Source organism: Lepisosteus platostomus, chromosome 7, assembly GCF_059453375.1.
Source record: "Lepisosteus platostomus isolate fLepPlt1 chromosome 7, fLepPlt1.hap1, whole genome shotgun sequence".
In the NCBI taxonomy this organism is placed as follows: domain Eukaryota; kingdom Metazoa; phylum Chordata; class Actinopteri; order Semionotiformes; family Lepisosteidae; genus Lepisosteus; species Lepisosteus platostomus.
This window is the reverse complement of record NC_142617.1, coordinates 55,068,732-55,081,691: the sequence shown is the minus strand read 5'-3', so window position 1 is coordinate 55,081,691 and position 12,960 is coordinate 55,068,732. Positions and strand designations below refer to the sequence as shown.

The following is a 12,960-nucleotide window of genomic DNA, read 5'->3' as shown; positions in this document are numbered from 1 at the left end:
TTTATTTAATATAAAAATAGGTCTGATTATGTTTTTTTATCAATTCAAATCCATATTTAAATACTCAATTTTTTCAGTATGGATCCACAATTAAATTACTTCAGCAAACAGCAGCACTTCAAGATACAAACCCAATCAGAGTACTGTATTATTCTGTGACTACACCTGGTTCTGTGATTTCATTAAAATACAGCTCCTTGTGAAAAGACTGACTTATGTGTGGAATTCCTATCAAGCAACGTAAAAAAAAAGATTCTTTGTCTTGTAATTGTCACTGAAAGAAATTAATCTTGACTTTATCTGAATTAGATTTACTAACTTCTATTCGTCTTACCGACATCCTTCTTTCTTTGAATGTTTAGCTTGGGTGAACACGCTGCCGCAGGACCTCATATCTCTTACTCTGCCTGATTGGCGAATGGTTCATGAGTGTCGTCCTCATTAGCAAGCACTGTAGTACTCTTGCCCCTTTAAGCCTTTCAATTATTTCAGGCTTCTTCTCCAGACTTAATAAGATGTGCTGTATCATCATATTAGATAGTAGCAGGGTTAGTTGAGGAATATTGGAATCAAGAGTGTCAATCATTAAAGCCAGGTACAAAAAAGATTTTGCACAGAATGCTTTTTTTATATATTCATCCTCATGATTAAGTATGTGTTTTTAAATACAGTGGATACATGTGTCTTGAATATCCATATTTATCCTATAGGACAAAAAAAACTGCATATGATAATCTGAAAAAAAGTAGGGACTGTAAAATGAGTTACAGACTGGCAAAATAAAAAAAACTAAGTGTACTTTGTATGCTGACAGTGTATCGGGGTAGGTTTTGCTGCAGTATGATTTTTAAAGTTTCTATGTCATAATTAACTGCATAGAATGACTTTGGATGGTGGTGATGGTATGGGGGTCTACTTTTAAAACAGATGGCTAGCTCAAAGCTGAAAGGATGCTGTGAAAGCTATCAGTGTTGTAATGAGGTAACCTCAGTGTAGGAAAGACATTTAATTAAAGGTCAGATGTTCAGTGTTGAGCACCCAGAGATTTTTAAATAAATCCAGAATCTTAAGAGATGCAAAGTCTTGACTCAGTTCTCAAACTATAAATTGAAAATGAAAGCTGTTTAAAACTTATCTACAGTAGTAAGTATGTCACTGTAGGAACTCTGGTGTTTAGTTTTTCTTTCTGAAAACGGAGTAAATATAGAAATGTAATTCTTGCTGTGGCAAAAAATAATATGGACAAAAGTGTGGGTGGGATGTTTAATTATTGAGATGACTGATTAAAAATGACCCTGGTTAAAAAAACAAGGTGAATGCCACTTCACAAACCATATTTCTCAGATATAGAAATGTTTCCATACTGGGTGATCCGCAATAAAAAAATTATACTCAAGTGATAACCAAACTAAACTCATTTGTATGACAATAAAATAGATGCAATAAAAGAGATAGCTTGTTCGGATTTAGAATATGTAGGTCTTGCTTAACTAAATTCTTAGACTAAAAAAAAAAAATTAATACATTATATATGTATATTACATATACTGTAATATACTGTATATATATGTACAATATTTTCCCAGACGTGTGATAAACATACTCAAAAAAGATTAATTCTAAAAACACACAGTGGGTGTTCTGGGTAATGCATATACTTGGATTTAGAATTGGTTAGTACAGTGCTTCTCAAACTGTGGTACGCGTACCTGCAGTGGTACGTGGCGTGCCGCCAGGTGGTACGCCAAATTACCCTGGAACTGTGTTGTGTACGCTGAAAAAATCGGGACGGGTTTTCATATTTTGTATTTTTATACGTGTTGAATACGCAGCCTATGTACTACGATACAGTGCGCGCTAATACTTCAGTGGACACAAGAGATACTCTGTAATTCTATACCACTCTATAGGAATGCGTGCTACGGACGCAAGTGACCAATTGTATTTAAAAAAAGCTACTGTATCTCCAGCAAATAGGGAGAAGGGAGAATGTGCGTGATTTGGGAACAATGCCAACGTTGTAAACACAGGAATGCATAGAAATGCTTGCTACGAACGCTGGTAATCTTGTGAGCACAGGAAAGCGTGAAAAATAACAGAAAAATATTTAAGAACTGTTCTAAGTTAATTTGAGAAAAATACACCGAGTGTCTCTGTGTTTCTCTCCCATGCGCATGAAATAAATACTTAAACACTGAAATAAAAACGGAAACGTGGAAAAATGCAAGCTTGCGGATTGCTAAAGCAGGTAAGCCCCACACTATTATGTGTGGAGAAAAAGCTGCTGAACAGCTCGACCTGCTGCCCCCCCTGAAAGACACAGTCATTCATAGAATTATTGAAATAAAGGATTATATCAAAAGTACGCTGACAGAGCGCGTTAAGATGAGCAGATGTTTCTCACTGCAATTAGATGAGTCTGTAGTCGATTTGGCCAATTTGCTCGTTTACGTTAGATACGAGTTTGAGGGTACGTCCCTTGAGGACTTTCTGTTCTGTAAGCCGCTACCAACAGGAACTACAGGAGAGCACGTATTTCAGCTTCTGAATGAATTTATCGAAGAGAATGGCATCGACTGGATAAAATGTGTCGGAGTTTGTACAGACGGTGCTAGAGCAATGACAAGCCGACACAGCGGTGTAGTTGCATGAATTAGAGAGGTTGCTCCAGAAATTAATGGTTTCATTGCAACATCCACCGTGTGTGCACGCGCGCTCATGTTGGTCATTGAGAATTTCTGGGGTTCCTATGAGATGATGACTTGTATGTGGTACTTGGATGCTTTGGTTGGATTAGGGGTGGTACTTGGTCCAAAAAGTTTGAGAACCACTGGGTTAGTAGATGCTGTAGCAAACAAGGTTCAGAAAAAGAGGTAGTGAAATTGGAGTGACTTAATATAGAAATGACAGGTTTAGCAAACACTGCTAAACATAATTAGCCGTAATTAAGGACTTAACACCTTGTTGATGACTTTTAATGTGGATAAGTACAGGGTGTTGCATGTAAATAGCAAATATAAACAAGAAATACACTAAGAGGCATTAAAACTACTATAAATGATATCGGCTGCAGTACTCATTTGTTTTGTTTTTAATGGCTCTCAGTATATAACAACAGAAACACTGATCTTGAAAAACAATGAACAATGCACGAATAAGATCATGTTTAGAATAGTGTATAATAACAATAATAATGATGTGTTAATGATACAAAAAGCATTTCTGCTCTGGAAATAGTCCAGATAAATAAATGGGAAGTCTTCCACTAACAAGCTAAAATACCTGTTTTCAAGTATTCAATTTCTCAAAGGCATTTACAAAGTCAACCTAATAAACTACTTCAAAATCAGCTATGAAAAACAAACCATGTGGAAATAATGGGGAAGTGCATTTAAAACTGAGAACAGAAGGTACTTTTTTTACACAAACCATTGTGGGAGTATGAAATAAGTTATTCAAATAAATATGTTGAAGTTGATATCCCATCTTTTTTATTAAATTGATAATTAAATTAGTTACTCATCGAGCTAGATGGACAGAATTACTGTTGTTGATTATACTGTTATATTCTTCTGATCTTATGACTGAAGGAATTAATCAAATGAGATCTCTTGGAAAAACCTCATAAACCTCAAGGAAAGACCAACAGATTTCAACGAATGCAAATAGCAAAGGGTCGGTATTACATGAGATGCTCTGAAATAAACTGTCAGCAACGACTGTGAAGTGGCACTAATTCGTAAGACTGTCTAGTTAAGAATGAAATCCACAAGCAACTCAAAGAGAGAAAATTACTGAGTCAAGGCACAGGTTCAAAGCTGATCCATGGTATAAAGAACACATGGAAGAAAGACAAGGCAAAGATCATCCATCATTATCATCTACAATTATCATGGCTGAAAATTAAAGAAAGTGTCTCTTTCAGCAATGACAAGCCATCTGTATTCATGGTTTGAAAATTTAAGAATTTAGAGTCAGTCTTTTCTAGTCAGTCAGTCTCAGCAAAAACTAACTCTAGAAGAATTTGGAGATGAAAGGAGAGAGAGAAGGTGTTGACAATTGGAAGAAGCATTTGGAAGATCTCAATGATGTCTTCTGTCAATGGTTCTCTGAATTTTTTCCTGAAACAAATAGAAAGAATGGGATCCTGACAACTCTTGATGAAGCAAAAAATAACAATAAGGCAGCACAAGGTGATGACAACCCTCCTAAATTTTTCTAGCAGTGGGGAGTGGAACTGTTATCACAGCTCTGCATTTACTTAATAATGCAGAATTTGAATGGATGTTTTAGTATTAAAATTATGCAAATGTTTTAATAAATATAATATAGCCTATTTTACATCATTGTGCATTGATTCACAAAATAGCTTATCAAATTGTTTGCTGCTTTAATGAAGCTTTAGATACAAGATAAATGGATGAAGACATCACAACACTAAGAACTGACAAGACTAAATAATGTAACCAAACAGTAAACATTTTTTTCTGTGAATTGTATGAAATCTGAAGAATTTACAGTATAACACTTCAATTGAATTGAACACCATAAGCTTAAACTGGTTATAATCCTTCTAGCAGCGAGGCAGCATCCGAATAGAGAAAGAGTCTCTTCCAGCTATGACAAGCCATCTGGATTTATGGTCTGAAAATTTAGAGTTAGTATTTCCCTGAACATAACCTGCAAAATTGTGTCAGAAACCGATTTTTCATCTCTTCTGATGTAGGTGTCATTTGCTTCATGATACATTTTCTTTGCTCAAAGTATATAGAGATGTTGTTTTGATAAAAATAAATATAAAATGTCAGTTGGTTTACCAAGAAAGGCATAGCTATAACAAATAGAGAAGTGCAACCTAATTTAAGCTGTCTTATCTTTTAATGGAGTTCATTGGGACAGACAGATTGAAGTAGACTTTTAGCGCTCAAAGCTTATGTGGTACGGGAATAAAGCTGAAAACTAGTCTAGAGTGAGGTAACTCATTTTTCCTGTTATAATTTGTTTCCAATGGAGTATCTGTCTATCTAAAGTGACACAACATTGGGTGGAATGATACAGGAACCAAATATTTGTGATTGAAAAATTGTAGTCGCTTAGCTCACCTTTTAACTCTGGAGTCTTCACTGTTTTCAGTTTATTGAGGTAACCAGAAGTTTACGGATTAAGGGACTTTGAATGGCCTTTTAATGTCTTACTACAGTATATGTGCCTGAAGAATTTTCTAGCTGCCTGTATAGTAATTCTGATCCCTTTTACATTGTGTCATTTTTGACTTGGGTAGAGCTTGCAAAATGTTGATGATTTGATACCATTTGAATATGGCACCCTTTCCGAGAGATTGTAACCCTTTAGCAACTCTCACAAAGTTGTCTTCTTACAAGATTGTTAAGATTGTAAGAGATGAACTGCAAAACATACAGTACTTGGACATTTTAGCCAATCACCTGGTTCCCTTTGCTAAGAAACTCAACTTTGGCTAAAAAAGGACATTATGATACGACTAGCCTCCAGTCTCCAGAGCTCAAATCCAATCAAACATTTGTGATTGAAACAGAACTAAATGGTACATGACCTAGAGCAATTATGGCTTAAGGAATGGTCAGAAATTCCCCTTCAGAAATGCCAGAACCTCTTGTCACAATGTACTGTAGGAGAGGAGGCATTTTGTCAGTGTACTCCATGCCAGAGTGAACTTATGTTTTCTGGACTTAAAAGAGTTTTATCCAATATGATTTCACTCTGTGCAGTTCGATAAGGATTAGATAGTATTCTAAAAGTAAGACAAAATATACTATTGTAGGAAAATTCAAGTACAGTGAATTGTTCTTACAGTATTTGCAAAGTACAATATGGTCTAATTTCTTTATAATTTAAAAATAATCATGTCCATTTCTTTTTCATATACGGGTCATGTAAGGAGAAGCCTCCATATAAAGCATATGCAGTGCTATTTCATATGTTCAGGTTGTAAAACATTGTAACATCAGGTCTTAAACTGAGCAAATGGGTAAAGTGAATTCATATCTGAAAACCTAGAATGTAAAATCTGGATTACAGTATGCTAGAGGAGGTGAAGGAATAATGAGATTGCTGTAGCCTCTGGCCATAAAGTGCTGTGTAAGAAATGTCAGAAAAGATAAAAGGCCATGGGAACAGGTTGAGGGCAAACCATGGACAGAAGGCTGCAGATATGAAGCAGGATGATGCTGTAGTTAGACGTGAGGTAAATTAGGAGCTACTCTCTCCACAGCGGCAAAATGGAAAACCTACCATTGCCGTGGCTTGGCATCATTTCAGCAATAGCAGACATACGCAAGGCTAGATAGCTTGGACATGGGCAAATACATTATAATAGTAAATGTGCAAGTCAGAGCTGTTAGTAGGAGTGGGTCATAGATTTTCTGGTTGGCCAAGTATATTTGCATAATCTAGAGGTTTTCTCACTCAGTGTTGACTGTATAATGGAACATGCCTGCAGTGAACCCTGTTAACTCCAGCCTCAGTCATGTGTATACAGACAAGTTGATTAGCTCTGCTGCATGCAAATCCATCCATCCATCCATTTTCTAACCACTTTATCCAGTTCAGGGTTGCAGGGTAGCTGGAACTTGACAAGCAATGAGTGCAAGGCCAGGTACACTCTGGACAGAACACCAGTTTGTCACAGGGCACACAGAGACACAAACACACACACCAGTGCTATGCTGACCACTTCATGTAAATGCAAGTTGTTATAACCATAGATAATTATAAAAATAAATGTAATTAATATAACTAATATTAATAATCTCACTGATGTTTTTATACAAAGTGACCACTATTTATACTTTCTTGACACAAGAGTTCAACATCAGTGCCCCACTTGGGATTTGAAACCACAACATTCCAGTTAATTCTAGAGTACACAGACCTAACCTAATAGCTTTGTTTTACTAAAAATACAACATAACATGAGGGAATGATTTCACTTCACTGAGTGGACATTAAGTCAAAGATTCACTAGTAAATGGAAACTGTGCTTTAATTCTAATCAAATCGGAGAGCAAACTAGATAGTTGAAACAGTCTTCAAGTGGATAGATCTTTCCAAATGGCCAATGATTTTTATTTATTCTATTTTTTTATATACTCTAGATGTGTTTTATTTTGTAATGATAGTATTATTGTCATGGTCACACATTACTTTGAAGAGCGTTACAGAAGGCAGTGGGCTTAAATCTTAATGACCTGTTTTTTGCAGTGTGCTGTGCAGTGTATTTAAAAAAATCATCCAAGCAAATATCTTAAATATATTATCACAATACTGAGAAGTAGAATTTCGGATGTCTTGCTATTGTCCGGTCTTTGCTCCTTCTTTAGGCCTGAATGCAGCTTTGCTTGAAGAAACAAGTGAAATTGAATTGGTAGTCTCAGCACTGGTCCCAGAGGAAATAAGTTTGAATTATAAAACCACCACACAATTCGTCCCACTTCAGAAGTCTCTACTGGTCGAGGCCCAAAAGTAATAGGCAGAGGATTTTCAGGTCAGTGAGGAGGTATACTAGCAGAGTTATAGTATTAGAAAATGTTTCATTGCAAGAGCTGGCACTGTGCCTCTCCTTAATCCAATACGAATTAGCTTCAATGGGATTTTTGCTTCAAAATGTAATATTGAGGAAAATGAAATATGATCTAAGGAAATGGTTGAATTACATTTTACTTACATAGTCACAATAAAACTTTGTGTTTTTCATTTGTATCTTTCCCAGAGAAAAAAAATTAATTGTAATTGCCTTAAATACCCTGTTTAGAATAATTTTCCTCCTGATGATTGACTGTAAGAATAAGCACATATAGCATGTCATTGACTTCCAGGTCACCCAAAAGCACTCTTTTCAGTTATTACAGCCATAAGCCAAAGTAACCAGTTGCCACCATGCATTTCCTTTAGAATAGGGCTCACCTTTTCAATGTACCACTTGAAGTAGTTTGTTTTCTTACTGTTGCACAGTGATCCAACCACTGCAGGGGCCATCATATCTGGAGGTTATACTTGCTGGTTCTTAATCTTACAGAATGTATTCACCTTCAACAATTTTGCATTCTAAGACAATCTTTCATGGCATTATGAGGAAAATTCAGAAACGGCAAATATGAGTTAACAGATTTCCAGTACTTCAAAGGTTTTAGCATGTAAGAAGAATGAATACAGTGTGCTTTCAGCTTATGAGCATGCAGCAAACTGGATTGTAGAAATCTGTGAATTACTTTTGTATTGCAGAGCATAACTTGAATAGTAATGCTGTATACATACAGTACACAAACTCACAACCATGTTTTGTGAGGAAAGGCAAAATTTATTTTTATACATTCCACTCAGGTTTTTGGAAATTCAATGTGTTGAATGCACTGATCCCTTAGCAACCACACTTCGTAGCCTTTGAGTAAATGTTTTCCCATGAGGTATATTTTGTTTTCTTATTCATCTAACACATATTGCAAACCTTTGGAATTATTCAGACATCACACTTCCTCAGTATTAATTCATGGGCCTCAATATGTGGTTGATTTTGAGTATAAGTCTAAGTGAAAGTATACATGCTATCTTTACTATTTGCAATGGAAATTACATACGGTAGATATATGTGTAGAATGGCAGCAAATGCAGATTAATGTGTGCAAAAAAAATAACAATTTTCATTTTTGATGTCTGAGGAATGTTCTCATTTATATTGCCTGCAGAGGTTTTCAGTTTTGTCAGACTTGTGTGCTGTTTTTTTCTGATGTGAAAACAGGTAGCAAAATGATACCAAATTTCTACACCAGATAATAGAAACAGGGAGGAGGCTTGAAAGCTTTCCTTCTCTTGAAAATATTTCAACAGATGAAATTGATCACCAGGCCCAGAATGCATAGTATTTCCATCTTTAAAGGACCTTTTTATTCTGTTAATACTGCATCTAATGTCAAATTAGAGTACAAAAAAGGATGACTTGCATTAAGCCTATTTGTCCCTATGGGTCAATTTCCTACAGTATATGACATTTACTATTGTTCAGGATGTTTGCCTGCAGGGAAAATAAAGACCATAGACTTTAAATATTAATTGAATGTTAAATAGGCACTCACATACTGTACATGTAACCAATGTAAACATTGTTTTTAATAGATTTTGAGTGTTTTTATTATTTGGATTCTTTAAACTTTTGTAACTCATCACAATAAATCTCAGTTTTAATTCTTTAAATTCTTTCATGGTGCAGGGGTTGCTGGTTTCTTTTATAACCAGACTCTCCATAGAGTACCGAACAAGCTGAAACCAAACTGAAGCCTTATAATATCAAAAACCTAGTAGGAACATTTACACAATGTGGCATATGCAAAAAAGTTAATTTCAGAAAGCAAAATAAAATGCAGCACTTTATGCATATCACAGTTTGGCAGGTTCTTTCACAGAGAAAATGATACAATGACTTAGAAGGACTGCCTGATACAAAGTTAGTTCTTAAAAGGAGTATCTAAAGCAGCTGTTCTAGGATGACATTCATTTTCTTGAGGCAAAATTTCAAATCTTGCTTGGGTCACAAATGAGTCAGTTTTAACGTAGCTTCCATTGAACTTTTTTTTCCGCATTACAACTCTGCAGTTTATATTTAATCCTTTTTAGCAATCTTCTACTTCAGAGGCCCCAGGCTAAAGAGACTGGTTACTGAACTACCACATTTTCCTTATCATGATATTTCCACTTGAGCAGGCCTGAGTTCAATAGCTCTGGGCTTAACCTAGTATTGAACAGTTTTGTGCATGAGCAATTTGAGATATAGATTTGGCTTTAACATGCTTGTCTGAGGGAGCTATACCCTGGTCATAAGTACAAGGCCATCGGACCCCTGTAATAGGTGGAATGAACCAAGGAGCTGCTGCAGTGGTGATGATGGGGTAGGGGGAGGGATGTACAACGATCAGTGATGGGAAAGAGATGTTTGATTCTTGTATTTATACTTAATGTAGCATGGTATAATAGGGCTAGTCCTTGCTCTCAAACATTGTTAAAAACTCCATTAAATGTAGCATTAGGGTAGTTTTGTTAATGTTGCATTGTGATTGCTTTCTCTCCAGCAGGGTGGAACATTTATTTTATATTTTAGGCCATTTATTTACCAAAAAAACATTGAGTAAATAATTAAGCAATAGAACAATGCAGCGATAATAGCCTTCGATCTTTGAACAGATGCTTAAATGGACTCCAAAATTTACAGTATTAAGAAACAAGTAAATGTGTAGCCTATGTGTGAAAAGGTCACAATTTTGCAAAAAATCCACCCATCCCTTTTCTGATTGTTTCTTCCAGTTGAGAGTCACAGGGGAGCCAGAGCATGTCCCGGCAATCTACAGGCACAAGATAGATTACACCCCAGACAGGACGACAGTTGATTGCAGGGCAAACACACAGGCACTTACACACTCAAAACTAGGGCCAGTTTTCCCAGAAGCTAATTAACTATGTTTTGGACTGTGGGAGGAAACCGGACCACCTGGAGGAAACCCACATGAACACAGGGAGCATAAAAAAACTCCATGCAGATAGAGCCCCAGGGTGGGGAATTGAATCCAAGGCCCCGCTGTTGTAAGGCAGCAATACTAACCACTGCACCGCCCTCCTTTTGCACAACATATTGTTCTTTATTGCATGTATTTATTTGAAATACAGTACATAAAATCTTCAAACAATAAATAAATAAAAAATAACATATCTCAGCTATGTAACTACAGGTCTAAGCCCTAAACCTAGTTGCCTTTTCTGATGGTAATAGTAGAACACTGATAACCTGGAGCTTTTTTTCTTTTATTATGATTGTCAGTGATTAACTAACATAACTTAAGTAACGGAAATGCCAACATCCAGTATGTAATTATTTTCTTAGTTTCTTTGCTAACATTTGCTTTTGTTTTTAAGTTTACCTAGGGATTTTGGAACTGATTAAAGGCACCCTTAATGAAGTGATATATATAAACGTTGAACGAGTCACTTTTTCACTGAAGGCAGAGGTGTCCAGTATTTACCCTATGAACTGGCAACATCTGGACGTAACCTACGCTCTTTCAAAGTGCTTTTGTGGATGAAGAGCACCCCACAAAGACCAGCTTTTAACTTTGAATTGTATTTTTATTTTTTTCTCAGTTGAAGAAGGGAAGGAAATTGAAGAGGATGAATCCAAGAAAGGTCAGTTTCGACAATGTTATGGTGATTAAACTCAAGAGGTTTTTAAAATACTCGTATATCTGTAAATGAAAGTTAGTAGAGTACTTGTAGCTTTTGAGTTTCTAGAGCCTCTTAAAGTGTATTCCTAGTTCTGGTTATAAAATCTAGATACTTTTTGAAAATATCTTTGGTAACTCAGATGGAAAGGGTGTCTGGCTCCTGACCAGAAGGTCTCAGGTTCAATTCTAAGTAGGGGCAAGTGATGTAGCTTGCTCTAATTCCTTCAAGACAGTGCCCAGGTCCACTCAGCAAGTACTCCAAATGAGTAATAATAATAATAATAATTGCTTACACTTATATAGCGCTTTTCTGGACACTCCACTCAAAGCGCTTTACAGGTAATGGGGACTCCCCTCCACCACCACCAATGTGCAGCATCCACCTGGATGATGCGACGGCAGCCATAGTGCGCCAGAACGCTCACCACACATCAGCTATCAGTGGGGAGGAGAGCAGAGTAATGTAGCCAATTCATAGAACTGGGGGTTAATCTTCCAGGGGGTAATAGGCTGGCTGGAGTGTGATGCTGAGCACATCACCTCCACTTCCAGGGTTGAATGGTCAAGGAAAAATGGTGGCCCATGGGCCTTTATGGCCTGAAAAGGGACCTACCTACCTATATTTGGGGACATGTTTTCCTTTAGAACACTACATAGCTTTCAAATGAAAGAAGACCATTCGGCCTATGTATCTTGATTGTTTGCTAGCAGCTTAATTTTTAACAAAATGTAGTTTGAAGATTTTTAAAACAAATATTCCAGCAGTTCTTTATGTCTTAAAGTCCTGTTTGTACAGTAATAATGATTATGTGAGATACAAAATTTGCATTTTAGAAAAGGGCGTGCAGCGGTGAGTAGAAAAGGCTTGAATCTAATTCCAAATGAGATTGCATGGCATTGTAATCCTTTGCTGACAATGTACTGCATAGCAGCCATCATGAGACTGACAGTGCTCGAACAGGTTAATTTGCAGTAAAGTTAGTATTGTTTAATTTAAATGACCTATTATATGTTGACAGAAGCAAGCCATAGAAAGCTAATTGTTTTGAAGTGAGAGCTTGCTAGAATTATGATTAAGATTTTGTTTTTTTCTATTAATGAAACGTTAAAACAAGTATACAAAGTGTCATTTTGATTTTGAAATTTAGAGAGAGGGCTACAGCAAGTTTTCCTGTCAGGAATTTACAAAACAACGAGATAGCTAATAATAAATGCAGATAATCCATTATGTGAAAAGCACTTTCATCCAGAGCAGCTAAATGGTTAAAATGTGGTATTAACAAGGACATTTTCTTTCCTGGTTTCACACTTTCCTAAGAGATAATTTATGTCACACCTGTGCAAGCTCATATGAAAGAAATGTGGAGCTATTTACATAATCAAAGATGCTACTTAAGCACTTGCGACAGCTGCTTTTGTTTTGCCATCTGGCTCCAATGGATCAAACAAAGGAGATGAAATGAACCCAATTGAATCGATCTGGGATGACAGCGAGCCCTTGCATATTTCTGTGTTATCTTAATGAGCTTGCCGGTTATTTTGTGGGTCCCAATAAAAGCTGCTCTGATTGGACATTCCACAGTGATATCCTGCTGTCTGGATTTTCTGATTTAAGTAGGTTTTTAATGATCGTTTGGGGACCAGCTGAACAAAATACCCTGTTTTGTAAACAAGATCTCAAAAACAGCCCTTTCAAAGCAACCTGTCTCTCCCTGAACAT

At 36.4% G+C, this 12,960-nt stretch overlaps 1 protein-coding gene across 5 annotated transcripts in view; it reads left to right on the top strand.

Moving 5' to 3' along the window:
• The window catches only part of cd276 (CD276 molecule), an 81,523-nt gene that overhangs the window by 48,098 nt on the left and 20,465 nt on the right, over nt 1–12,960 (top strand). For 3 of the 5 annotated variants that reach the window (XM_088641293.1, XM_088641294.1, XM_088641292.1), the window contains exons 6-7: nt 7,359–7,522; nt 11,161–11,202. In XM_088641293.1, the coding sequence (XP_088497419.1) occupies nt 7,359–7,504 (146 nt within the window). In that variant the 3' untranslated portion in view covers nt 7,505–7,522; nt 11,161–11,202. The remainder of the gene's footprint in view (nt 1–7,358; nt 7,523–11,160; nt 11,203–12,960) is intronic. The other 2 variants (XM_088641295.1, XM_088641296.1) reach the window with 1 other exon arrangement.